At 34.3% G+C, this 11,505-nt stretch overlaps 2 protein-coding genes across 2 annotated transcripts; both read right to left on the bottom strand.

The window, feature by feature from the left end:
• Positions 1-4,482: 4,482 nt before the first annotated feature.
• LOC111889052 (SWI/SNF complex component SNF12 homolog) lies at positions 4,483-6,965 on the bottom strand. The gene is made up of 3 exons (XM_023885190.3): positions 6,823-6,965; positions 4,972-6,579; positions 4,483-4,786 (listed from the first exon to the last, which is right to left on the bottom strand). Exons 2-3 carry the CDS (start codon positions 6,519-6,521, stop codon positions 4,717-4,719), a joined length of 1,620 nt encoding a protein of 539 aa, XP_023740958.1. The 5' UTR covers positions 6,522-6,579; positions 6,823-6,965; the 3' UTR covers positions 4,483-4,716.
• Positions 6,966-8,971: 2,006 nt separating this feature from the next.
• LOC111889059 (F-box/kelch-repeat protein At3g27150) lies at positions 8,972-11,215 on the bottom strand. The gene is made up of 2 exons (XM_023885196.3): positions 10,949-11,215; positions 8,972-10,350 (listed from the first exon to the last, which is right to left on the bottom strand). Exon 2 carries the CDS (start codon positions 10,325-10,327, stop codon positions 9,104-9,106), a length of 1,224 nt encoding a protein of 407 aa, XP_023740964.1. The 5' UTR covers positions 10,328-10,350; positions 10,949-11,215; the 3' UTR covers positions 8,972-9,103.
• Between the last annotated feature and the right edge of the window lie 290 nt (positions 11,216-11,505).

Here is an 11,505-nt window from a genome sequence, read left to right as displayed (position 1 = left end):
TCGGTAACAATTAGTTTTGTAGGTTTATGCTTTCCAAGTTATTATCATAATAACATTGTTGATTGAAAACCCTATGTGTCTCACCATGAATTTACAAACCCGAACCACTCAAACTATATGCATCACAGGTAACAGGGATAAAGATGTTGGAACTTGATTAAGATGTCGAGTGATTAAGAGACAACCTGCAATAACATTCAGGATCATTAGGTTTCTACGTTGTAACTTATGTTGTGTATTGATTATGACATCCTTAGGCCTTTGTATTTTGAAACAAGATATTTACTCAAGATATTTTAATAAAATAAGACAATTTCCGCAAAATGTTTTATTATACTTTCATTTTCTACAAACAAAGATAACAAGGTTTTGAAAACGTAAAGAAAAGTTTTTTTTTTTTTGGTTAGAGGAAATAGGGGATGTCACAGTTAATCTTCATAAAAGAAAGGTTTTTGGTGTGGGTGTAGAGAAGACGGACGTCTCCGTCTTGCTAATATCTTGAAGTGTGAAGTCGCCTCATTTCCCTTTAATTGTTTGGGGATTCCTATTGGAGCGAGCATGAAACTTTTGAGAAATTGGAAGTTGGTTGTTGATAAGTTTCAAGCCAAGTTAAGCGCTAGGAAATGCAAAAATCTTTCTTTTTGCGCTATATTAACACTTGTTAAAGCGGTGCTTGGGAGCTTATCTCTTTGCTATTTTTCAATTTTTAGAGTTCCAAAGAAGATTGTCGAGGAGTTGGAGAGTTTGAGAAGGCGTTTTCGTTGGGATGAAAATGTGGATAAGAGGAAGATTTGTTGGGTTGCTTGGTCCATTAATATTCTTCAGCCTAAGTATAATAAAGGTCTTGGTGTAGTGGGAGATGACCTCGGAGGACCAATTCATGTGGGATTGGAAGAGACAACTTAGAGCAATGAATTCTCTTCCATATTGCAGGTTTTCGATGATTTTTGCCTTTCGAGGGATCATGATAGGTGGTGCTAGAAGGGAGGCAGTTCCTAAAGCTTCTCAGTTCATGATCTATGGAAGACTATGACTGGAACAGCGGTGGATTTTGATGCTAGTGGCTTTATTTGGTGCAACTTGGCCCTTTTAAAAGTTTCATGCTTTGCTTGGAGGCTTTTCAAGACCCGAATTCCTCATGCCTCAAATCTTATTTTGAGAGGTTTGAATGTCTATTCTATCTTATGCATAATCTGCAATTTGGACGAAGATAATATTGATCATGTGTTCTTCAATTGTTGGTTTACTCGAGAGATTTGGGGTTAGCTATGTTCGTGGAGTGATGCCTCCAATTATCCTGAATAGTCTGATGCATCTTAAGAGACTGATTAAAGAGGAAGGAGTGAATGAGCAATTAGTTAAGCTCAAACTTTCTTTCACGTTTACCATGTTATGGAGCACTTGGAAGGCAAGAAATACGACTATTTTCAGGAATTCAAAGTGTGCTTTGCAAAAAGTTATGTATGAGATTCAGGTTTTGGTTTTTAACTAGATTAAATATAGGGCTAGGTGGTCTAGTTTAGATTGGTATGTATTGTGCTGCTCTCCTTGTACTTTTATAATTTGTAGTTTTCTAGCATCTTGCTATTTGTTTTTCTAATAAGATTTCGCGTCGTTCTAAAAACTCAGTTTAATGACATAATTTACTATAATTTATATCGAGTTATAACATGTTTACTTTTGTAACATTTCAAGAGTTGTAAACTATCATTACCACAAAATGACATGTGAAAAAATGAACGAAAGTATGACATGTGACAAAAATAATATTTTTAGAGTATATTTTTTTAATTTGGTTTTAATTTTAAACTATCTTTATTGCTCCAAATAGAAACATGCTATTAAATTTAGATACAGATGAAATAGAAAATTGTTAATATCTCTTTTGTAAATAATATTTTTAGAGTATATTTTTTTTTAATTTGGTTTTAATTTTAAACTATCTTCATTGCTCCAAATAGAAACATGCTATTAAATTTAGATATAGATGAAATAGAAAATTGTTAATATCTCTTTTGTTGTATTTAAAAAAAAATATTGAGTAAACTAACCGTTACAAATGAACGTTATAAAGAACATAACTATTTTTTTTGGTTTTTGAAAAATGACCACATACTCCCAAATGCCTCATTCTGATTTGCTTTTCAAATTTTGTTCTCTTTTGTTTTTGTTTCAATTTTTTTCCAAAGAAATTTATCTAATTATGTCTGAAATGTTCATTTCGAAGTGTTTGATGTCACTCTTTTTCAATCTAATGTATGATTGCATGCCCTAGTATTGTATATAGTTCATTAGGGATGAGCATATGGACCGGGGAACCGGCCGAAACCGATACCGGAACCGGAACCGGAACCCGATGGAACCGGTCGGGCCAGGACCGGTACATTATTTTTGTGGATTTTTGGAACCGGGAACCGGTGGGAACCGGAACCGATTTAACCGGAACCGGTAGAACCGGCAAAAACCGGAACCGTATGATGCTATTTTTCAAGGAGCGGTTCCAACATTTGAAGACATGACAAGAACCGGTAGAACCGGAACCGGTAGAACCGTCGGGCCGGTTCGGTTCTTGATTTTGGCCGAAACCGGTTCCCCGGTCCGGTCCGGTTCGGGCCGGTTTCGGCCGGTTCGGTCCTTTTGCTCATCCCTATAGTTCATATTTACTATATTTGCTTAACCTTTTCTCAAATGTAAGTAAAAAATGAAATCTTTGCTCAAAAATCCAAAATTATTCATCGGATTTCGGATTTGTTTTTGAAATTCGGAGATTTTGAGACAAATAGTGTTCACTCATGGGTAGTTATATGTTACATTGTCTAGAGTTAAAAACAAATATGGGATAAAATAGTAATTTTAGACAATGATAATAAACTTATCAATAAGACATATAATGTTGAAGTACTTACTTATTCATCATTTCTTTAAAAATATATTAATAGATTTTTATTAGTATAAATTGAAATATTTATTTATTAATCATTACGATCTATTTATTATGAAATTTTATTTTAAAAATATTTAATATTTATCTTCATATTTACACTTTTTTAATTAGTCTATACGGTCTACCAAGTACTATTTAATTATATATTGAGTGTGCTTGGCACGGAGTTTTTGGAAGTGTTTCGGAGCTTCTAGTTTTTAGCTTTTGACAAAACACTCTAGTTTAAACAAAAAATTTTGTTTGACAGTACGAGCGTTTAGGTTTTAGTTTAAACAAAACGCTCCAAATCTAAAAGCTACTTCACGTAGCGTTTAACAAAACGCTACTGAGCTTTTGAAATCAATTTCCATAATTACCCTTAAATATATATTTATATATTTATTTATTTTTAATCAATTGTCGTTTTATGTAATTTTATATATTTCAAAAGTTTCTCGTTATTTTTTTCCAAACACTCATATAAAAAACAAAAGCTATAGTTTCCCGCTACCAACTAACCGCTACATGCTATCTACTTCCAGCTAACAACTACTTTTGTCAACCGCGCCTGTGTTGTGATTGTGATATTTAAAATTGAAATCTTACTAAGCATTCCAAAACCTAAATTCAGACGCCCACAAGCCCATTTACTAACCGATTGGTTCACCCAAAATTGACCACATCAACGGGTGATCGTTATCCACCTAATAAGTACTATTCTTTCGGTTACTTTTATTGTTTGACTTTTGACTTTTTGAAAGATGAGTTAGGTAATGATTGGATCATATCAAATACTATTAATTGAAAGAATATAACCCGTAGTTTTGGATATCTATATTCCATTTTATTTGGTTTTGGACCAAACTTTTTGTTTGCTTCTACATTTAAGTTATTTATTCTTAATTTTAATTTGACCAAACAAGTACAAATAACACACGACTCATTTAACATCTAACTTTTACAAGGTTAAATCACAGCTGACGAATAAAGGTGTAGTGGCTAGTGACTAGCAAGCAATAATACATCACGAGTTACAAAAGAAACTTTAAAACAATTATATGAAAATAAATCAATTTGAATTATAACTTAATAATAAGATTTCAATATGTAAAATAAAAAATTTGGTTAAAAAGAAAGACAAATCACACAATTTATAAATCATTTTGGAAGTTTAATGGTTGAAACGTAGAATTTTATTTAGGAGGTTCAGAGTTCAAACCTAACACACCCCAAATATTGTTAGTATTCTTTACGAGACATTTGGACGAATTGACATGGGCTACTTTACCCTTTTTTAAATCACTTAAAAGTATATATAAATGTGTACATCCATAAAGATCGAGACTATATTTAAGGTCTAAATGCTAACAAGAACAATGTTATGCTCTAACTTTTCCTTATCTTATTAATACAATGTACTATGAAAAATCTATCTAATTATAACCCGCCTATTTTGGCACATATATCTTGAGTTTTAAAATTGTCATAATCCTATCTCTTATAAAAAGTCACCTTTCAAACCCATGATAATTCAAAAAAAAAAAAAAAAAAAAATCATATACGAAAGATCAGGAAAGCAAGTAGAATATTTAACTTCATAAATATTCATATTTTGACAGAAGAGTGGAAACCCTACACTACATTCTAAGCTAGAAAACAAGATATAACCCGAACTACAGAGGTTTGAACTTGGAAAAATGCAGCTACACCTCTGTCTATTTATCCATATCAATACCAAAAGAAAACCTTCATAAGCACATTCAAAAGAAACTACCTTTATTTTCACACTTGACTTAATTACGTGCTTCCATGGGCTTTGTAGCTGGTTTGCGATTTAGGTAACGAATAACTGCATCCTCAACCCTACACATTTACCAAAAGATAATTCCATTAGATTTTAAACCCATCACATCAGTGAAAATTAACACACACACACACACACACACTACATACAAGAATAGCAATGTACAATGCTTGTAATCAAAAGAAATAATAATATAATGCTATAATAAACATTAACCTCACTAAAACAAAGATGGTTAAATTACCAGGGTTGGTTATAGAAATCAGCCCGATGCTCTTTTTCATCACTACGACTTACTTCCCCTGCAAGAAACTTGAGATCTTTGCCTTGAGATTCAATCAAAGCATCAATAAATTCAACGGGTGATTGACTAAACCCAAGAAAAAAAGCTCGTCCTTTTCGATGCTCGTTTATCTTTCGTACTGTTGAACATATTGCTTCATTACAAGCTTCAATCTCTTTGGTTTTCTCAGTGTTAGCCAACAAAGCATTCAATTCCTTTTGTACTGGAAAAGGGACATCCACCACCACATCATAACATGCATTTCCAGCTGGATTGTTTCCTGATAGCTTGATTTTATGTTCCAAATGTATAGGTTGTGGTGGGGATAGATGGGTTGAAATCTTCTGTGAGACATTGGAAAATTTCATTTTTTCTTCCCCGAATATTTTTTGAAGGGGTAGATCACAATTAAAATAGGAAGGGGAATCTGCATCCTGTAACTTTCTAGCCTTGACATATTGCCATATTGCAGCTATAATTCTTGATCGGGTATCAACTTCAATTCCAAGAATTTCCATTAGAGGATCCGAAAGCTTAAATTTTTCAGGTGTGTAATTCATTTCCAAACGTATATTCACCATGAACTCTTTATCGCCTTTTCTCTTGACTTCAAACCCTTCATGAGGTGTTGGTGTTCTAGAACTATCCCACACTATCATATGGTTATCAGGATACAGTCTTTGGTCCAATGAAATAGTAACTCTTTTGAAGAAAGATGAAAACTTTGGGTAAATGGGGTTTGGCTTTGAAATCAATCCAGCTTGATCAGGATCCATTCCCTCTTCCAATATTCTCCCTATTATCTTCATTGTCCACGTAGGCTGCTCAGTGTGTGGCTTATTGGGAACTGTATGAATTTGATTAGAGAATGTGTTAAAAACATAGATTCGAAGGGTTTTCTGAATGCAAGGTGGGTTTTTGATCGCTTCTTGAATGTCTATCTTCTTTCTCATTAAAGCAGCATCAACACGCGACTCAAACTCAAGAAGCTGCGTGTATAGAGCAGATTGTGGGAGAATTGCTGCCACTCTTTCTTGTAACTGTTTCCCTGAAAGTTTCTGCTTCTTTTTGTTACGAGGGGCTGGTGTAATTTCCATGGTCCTCATGGGAGAAATGGAATTAGGATTTGACACTCCAGGTGGCCTTCCGATTTGTTTTTGAGGCAGTCGTTTTGTGCTTGCAATGGCTGATGGAAAAGAGGGTGAATTAGTAGCCAAAGATCCATGGGATTGGCTAGGTGCTAGCCCTTGAGCTTGGAGCTGGGCTTGGAATTGGGCATGGTTGGCCTGAGCTTGAGCAGCAGCTTTAGCCTGAACTTTTGACTGGGCTTGAGCAATGGCTTGGGCATGGGTCGCAGCGAACTGGGAAACCTGAAATTGATTCGTGAAGGGAGATCCAGAGGGTCGTTGAGTTTGGGACTGTGTATGCGACTGTAGATGCGTAGTAGGGTTTGGTGGTATAGAATGTCCAAAAGGAGAGTTCTTTAGCGGATTATTGTTGTTCGCAGACATACTTCACACAGACTGTAGCCCTAATTCTTACAATGCTGGCTCAAAATGCATGAAAAACCTAGATTGCAAGCCAGGAACGGAATTTCAGAATGCGCATGCAATGCTAAAATTAGGTTAAAACCATCACCATAAATTGATACAAAAACTTACCTAAACAAGAGAGAACAGTTGACGTATGAAATACAAAATAGGAAATTTGAGCAAAAATATTTATGGTGCAAAAAGATCACGTGAAACTTGGGAGAAAATCATACAAAATTCAACCATGAAAATGCATATAAGATCTGCTAGTCATGCTTACATGTTGAAGGCGCGGAGCCCTTCGTAGCTCCTGTAGTAGCCAGATTTTAGTTTCGATATCGAGCGTCAAGGTGCAGAGTTTTGTGGCTTCTTTTGCTTCTCGCCCTTTCGCTTCCTTCTCGAGTCTGGAGACTAGTATTTTGAATTGGGTGACGAACCTATTATTTATTTTTATTTTTTACCTTGTAGCTTTTATCGGGCTGTTTATATGTTTTTACTGGGCTGTAAGGCATTGGGTCGTCATATTCATTCTTAGATACTATAATTATAATAATTAAAAGAGAAAGTTATTTAAAAGGATAATATATTTTTTGATTTGTATATATTTAGTCTTTGAGTTTTTTTTCGTTCATATTTATCCTTTCAACTTGTTAAACTGTACACATTTAGTCTTTATGATCGGCTACTCCAAGTTAGCCGGTAAAAATGACTTAATAGGGTAATATATTTATCACTTTGTACACATTTAGTCCTTCATATTTTTATACACATTTAGTCTTTAATATTTTTTTATTGCAAAATAAGTCATTTTTGTTTTTTTATCCATTCAGTACTTATGAATGATTTCTTTAGGTTTTTTCTCACGACATCTTATGTGGGATAGCCATATGGTAGTAGGATAGTTTCAAGTGGTCCTGCTATATGTTGTAGGCCAAGATACCTGGTGCAGGCTGGCTATAAATTGTAGGCACGAAGACTCGAGAAGAGCGGTTGGATTAAGGCATCATGCCAACAAACCCTAGGTATTCCAGTCCGATGACTGATTGGACCTGTTGCATGTTGACATTCTACCCCGATGACTAATTGGGCCAAGGTATACCAATCTAATGAGTGTGGGTCCGTTATGCATGATAATACGTTTGTTGTGTTGGGTATTTTGGGGAAAACTCACTAAAATTTGTGCTTACACAGTTGTTTATGTTTTCAGGTTCTATCGTTGGTCGTGGGTAGGCGAATGCATGACTGTACACACTCATCACATTATTGAGGATTACGCATTTCTTATATTACTCAGATTTTCGATAAATGTATTTTAAAATAAACGTTTTTTTCTTAATAATGGATTTATAATTAAGGAGTTTTGTCTTATTTAAAAATGAAATTTTTTGGTTGTGAAAATGAGACATTAAACATAAACATCAATAGTCTCACACACTTCATCAATGATTTTCCCACGTAAGATGTCGTGAAAAAACATAAAGAAAACATTCATAAGTATTGAATGTGTACAAAAACAAAAATGACTTATTTTGAAACAAAAAAATATTAAGGAATAAATGTGTACAAAAATATTAAGAATTAAATGTGTACAAGATGAAAAATATATTACCCTATTAAATTATTTTTCTTGGTTAACCTGGAGTAACCGGTCATAAGGACTGAATGTGTACAGTTCAACAAGTTGAAGGGGTAAATGTGGACGAAAAAAAACTCAGTGACCAAATATATACAAATCGAAAAATATATTACCTTTTTAAGTCATTATCCCATAATTAAAAACCTTTTATTTGTTTCTATAGAATCTCCCTTCTTATATGTCTTTTACAAAAAGATTTTTAACTCAATACATTTAAATAACAACTATCAAAACTAACCCTTTAATTTATGTTTCAAATTATTATAGAACTTCCTTGATTTATATATGTAAAAGTAAATAAAAGTTTGTAAAAAATTCAACATGACTAAATTAATTGATTAAAATTATATTCTTGTATAATTTGATAAAAAAAAAAAAAAAAAAAAAAAAAAAAAAAAAAGGACAAAATGCAATTAACAAGTAACAACACCACCCCTCAAATCCAAATATATTAGTTTTGTTTAATGGTATATTAAATTTAATAAATTAAAACAATTATATTTGTTGGTTCAAAAAAAATGAAAAAAAAAACCTATTTTTATCAATTTTATTTTAAAAGACGTAAGTTAATGATAAAATAAAAGACAGATTAGTTAAAATAAAGCTTAAGTTTTATTTGATTATAAAAATTACATAAGTTAAAGCTCTTGTATATTAATTTTGAAACTATTTTTACTAAAATAAAACTTAAAAAAAAAATATATATATATATATATATATATATATATAGTACATACAACTTGGCAACTTTTAGTAGATAGTTTGTCAAGTGCTCTATGCATCTTAAATGCACTTCTGTACGCTTAAAGTTAAAACGATAACCCATTATGCAGAATTGGGAAATAGCACCAAAATACAACCATGTTTGACTATAAAAAGTCAACTCGTACTTCTTATTTAGACACTAATCACACAACACCTCTTCTCAAGCTACCATGACACAACAATTCATAATAAAATGACTCAACTGAATCCTGCCATTATCAAGTAGCTCCCAATTCGGCAACCCATCGGATCTCGGGTCCGGGTTACACGTATAAATAGCCATGGAGCTTCTGGATGACGAAACAGTCGAAGCCCCTATCACAAACAACTTATCGCCAAATGACTTAAACGCCACTCCCCAACCCCGATTATAATCCGCCCTCACAGGAACCAAACCCAACCGCTTCCAACTGTTACTACCCTTTAAGTAAACTTTCAACTGATTCGAAGAAGCTTCAATCGAATAAAGCTCGTTATTCACCACCGCAATTAATGGAGGAGAGTGGCAACTAAGGACAGGATTGTCTTTTAACATCTCTGGGATCAAAGTCCATTCGTTCTTTCCCTCGTCGAAAAACTCGCCGCATGTCAGCTCCTCATTCGCGTTCCTCCCACCAATAACATAAAACCTATCATCCATGTAACAACCGGAGCAAAGCTTCCGGGGTCTATTCATTCTCGGGAGTGGGGTCCACGAGCGGGTTTCCGGGTCGTACTTCTCAACCGTGTTATGGACGATCTGGGTTCCGCTCATGCCACCACCAACCACCGCAATCCCGCCTGCCACGTAAGCGGAGTTCCCGCAAGTGGCGGAGGCAAATAAGCATCTAGGGTAGATCATTGAAGGGCCTTTGTACCATTTGTTCATGGCTAATTCGTATCTCCAAATCATCAAACCTTCAAGTTCTCGACCCGATACGAGTAAATGGGTCCCAGCACATAGTGATTCTTTGTCTCCTGAAGCAAAACATATGTCAGATGGAAGAACGGGAAGCCTTCTGCGGGAACTAAACCCTTGATCGAAACCCCACCAGCAGTTCTCGCCGCTTGCGAGCATTAAAACTGATGGCTCGATGAAACCGATGTTTCTCCTGATTTTGAAAAGCTCGCCGGATTTTACTAAGCCTGCAAATCTTTTGTTGACGAAGGATATTTTCCAATATTCGGACCTTGGGAATCGGGCTAAGATTAAACCCTCTAACTCGTAACTCAGTGAAGGAATGTAAGTAGAGTAATCTGCATCCTGGGGTTTCTCCGATGAACTGGAAGCCGAATCGAGTCCGAGTTCAAGTGAGTTTTGATTATCTGGAACGTAGGATTCACCATCTTTTTCGTTATCTTGTTCGTCTGATTCTTCCGTCGCCCTTTCCTTTCCTTTCGACATGATCTAATTGTTTGCTTTCTTTCCTTCAATTGGCAAGAGGAATAGAGTAATCGATGATTAATTAGGTTGATCAGGTACATAAAACTTAGAGAATAACCAATAAATTGACATAAAACGTGGTTATCTTTTAGAGAATCAAAGAGAAGCAATCATTTGAATAACGTTTGTTCAGTTATCAATGAATACAAGATCATATTTTGTTGTCATATAGGACATGTTTTGGGGAAATTATTTGAACAGAATCAAACTTCAGGAACAATAATTTAGAAAAAACAAAAAAGAAAAGTGGAAGAATATAAGTCAAGAGGAACAGTGAATGATATATGGAATATAATTACAGGGAACACGCACGTTGGGGATAACAAAAACAAAATAGCCATCGTTGAAACTAGTAGAGCAGCGAAAAGCTAAAAGCATCGAACTGAAAAAAAGAAAAAGAGGAACTTAATTCCCCATTATGAGCTACCATGATAACAAACCAAATTTTGAGAAGAAGAAGAATGCACGAACACTGTTTGGTATAAAGCCTCAAAGAAAAGAAATCGATATACTTAATTAGCTAGCTCTATACATAGCCACATGAAAAGGAAACATTAAATATAGAAAGAGAATAGATAGTACCAGAGACAGGAGTCGAAAAAGAAGAGTAATCAAAACGACTGAACAGGACACTCATAAGTCATAACCAATAAAGAAGAAAATGATGAGTTTGGAGTATATCTGCTTCAATCCACGTTAGAGAGAAGGGAGCGAAGCCATTAATGGGTTCTCGGAGAGATGAAGGTGATGATATAAGAGGATGGAGATGATGGGTTCGCCAATTGGAGTGCTTAAATTACTCTGCCCATTAAACAACAAAGAAAAGTGCCCAATCCCCACCCAAAAATAAAAACAAAAACCAAAAAAAACCTCAGGTCGAATCTGCTGTTGCCCAATCCCCCCCTCCCCCCCCCCCCCCCCAAAAAAAAAAAAAATATATATATATATATATATATATATATATAATAATAATAATAAATAATAATAAAATAACAAAACAAAACAAAAAAAAAAAAAAAAAAAAAACCTACCGCAATCCTCTTTGACTTTTCTTCCATCCTCATCTTTCATATAATACAAATTTTACTTTGAGAAAAAAAAAAGATTAAATTTTATTTATCATATTTTTCAAAATTTAG

The sequence above is a fragment of the Lactuca sativa genome, chromosome 2 (assembly GCF_002870075.4).
Source record: "Lactuca sativa cultivar Salinas chromosome 2, Lsat_Salinas_v11, whole genome shotgun sequence".
NCBI lineage: Eukaryota > Viridiplantae > Streptophyta > Magnoliopsida > Asterales > Asteraceae > Lactuca > Lactuca sativa.
The sequence above is the reverse complement of the archived record's forward strand: the minus strand, read 5'-3'. Positions and strand labels throughout refer to the sequence as shown.

Bases quoted from the DNA above. Each gene is read 5' to 3' on its own strand.
- LOC111889059 (XM_023885196.3), bottom strand. From the start codon at position 10,327: ATGTCGAAAGGAAAGGAAAGGGCGACGGAAGAATCAGACGAACAAGAT.
- LOC111889052 (XM_023885190.3), bottom strand. From the start codon at position 6,521: ATGTCTGCGAACAACAATAATCCGCTAAAGAACTCTCCTTTTGGACAT. The intron at 4,787-4,971 runs GTAATTTAACCA...GTAAATGTGTAG, and splicing joins GATTTCTATAACCAACCCTG to GGTTGAGGATGCAGTTATTC.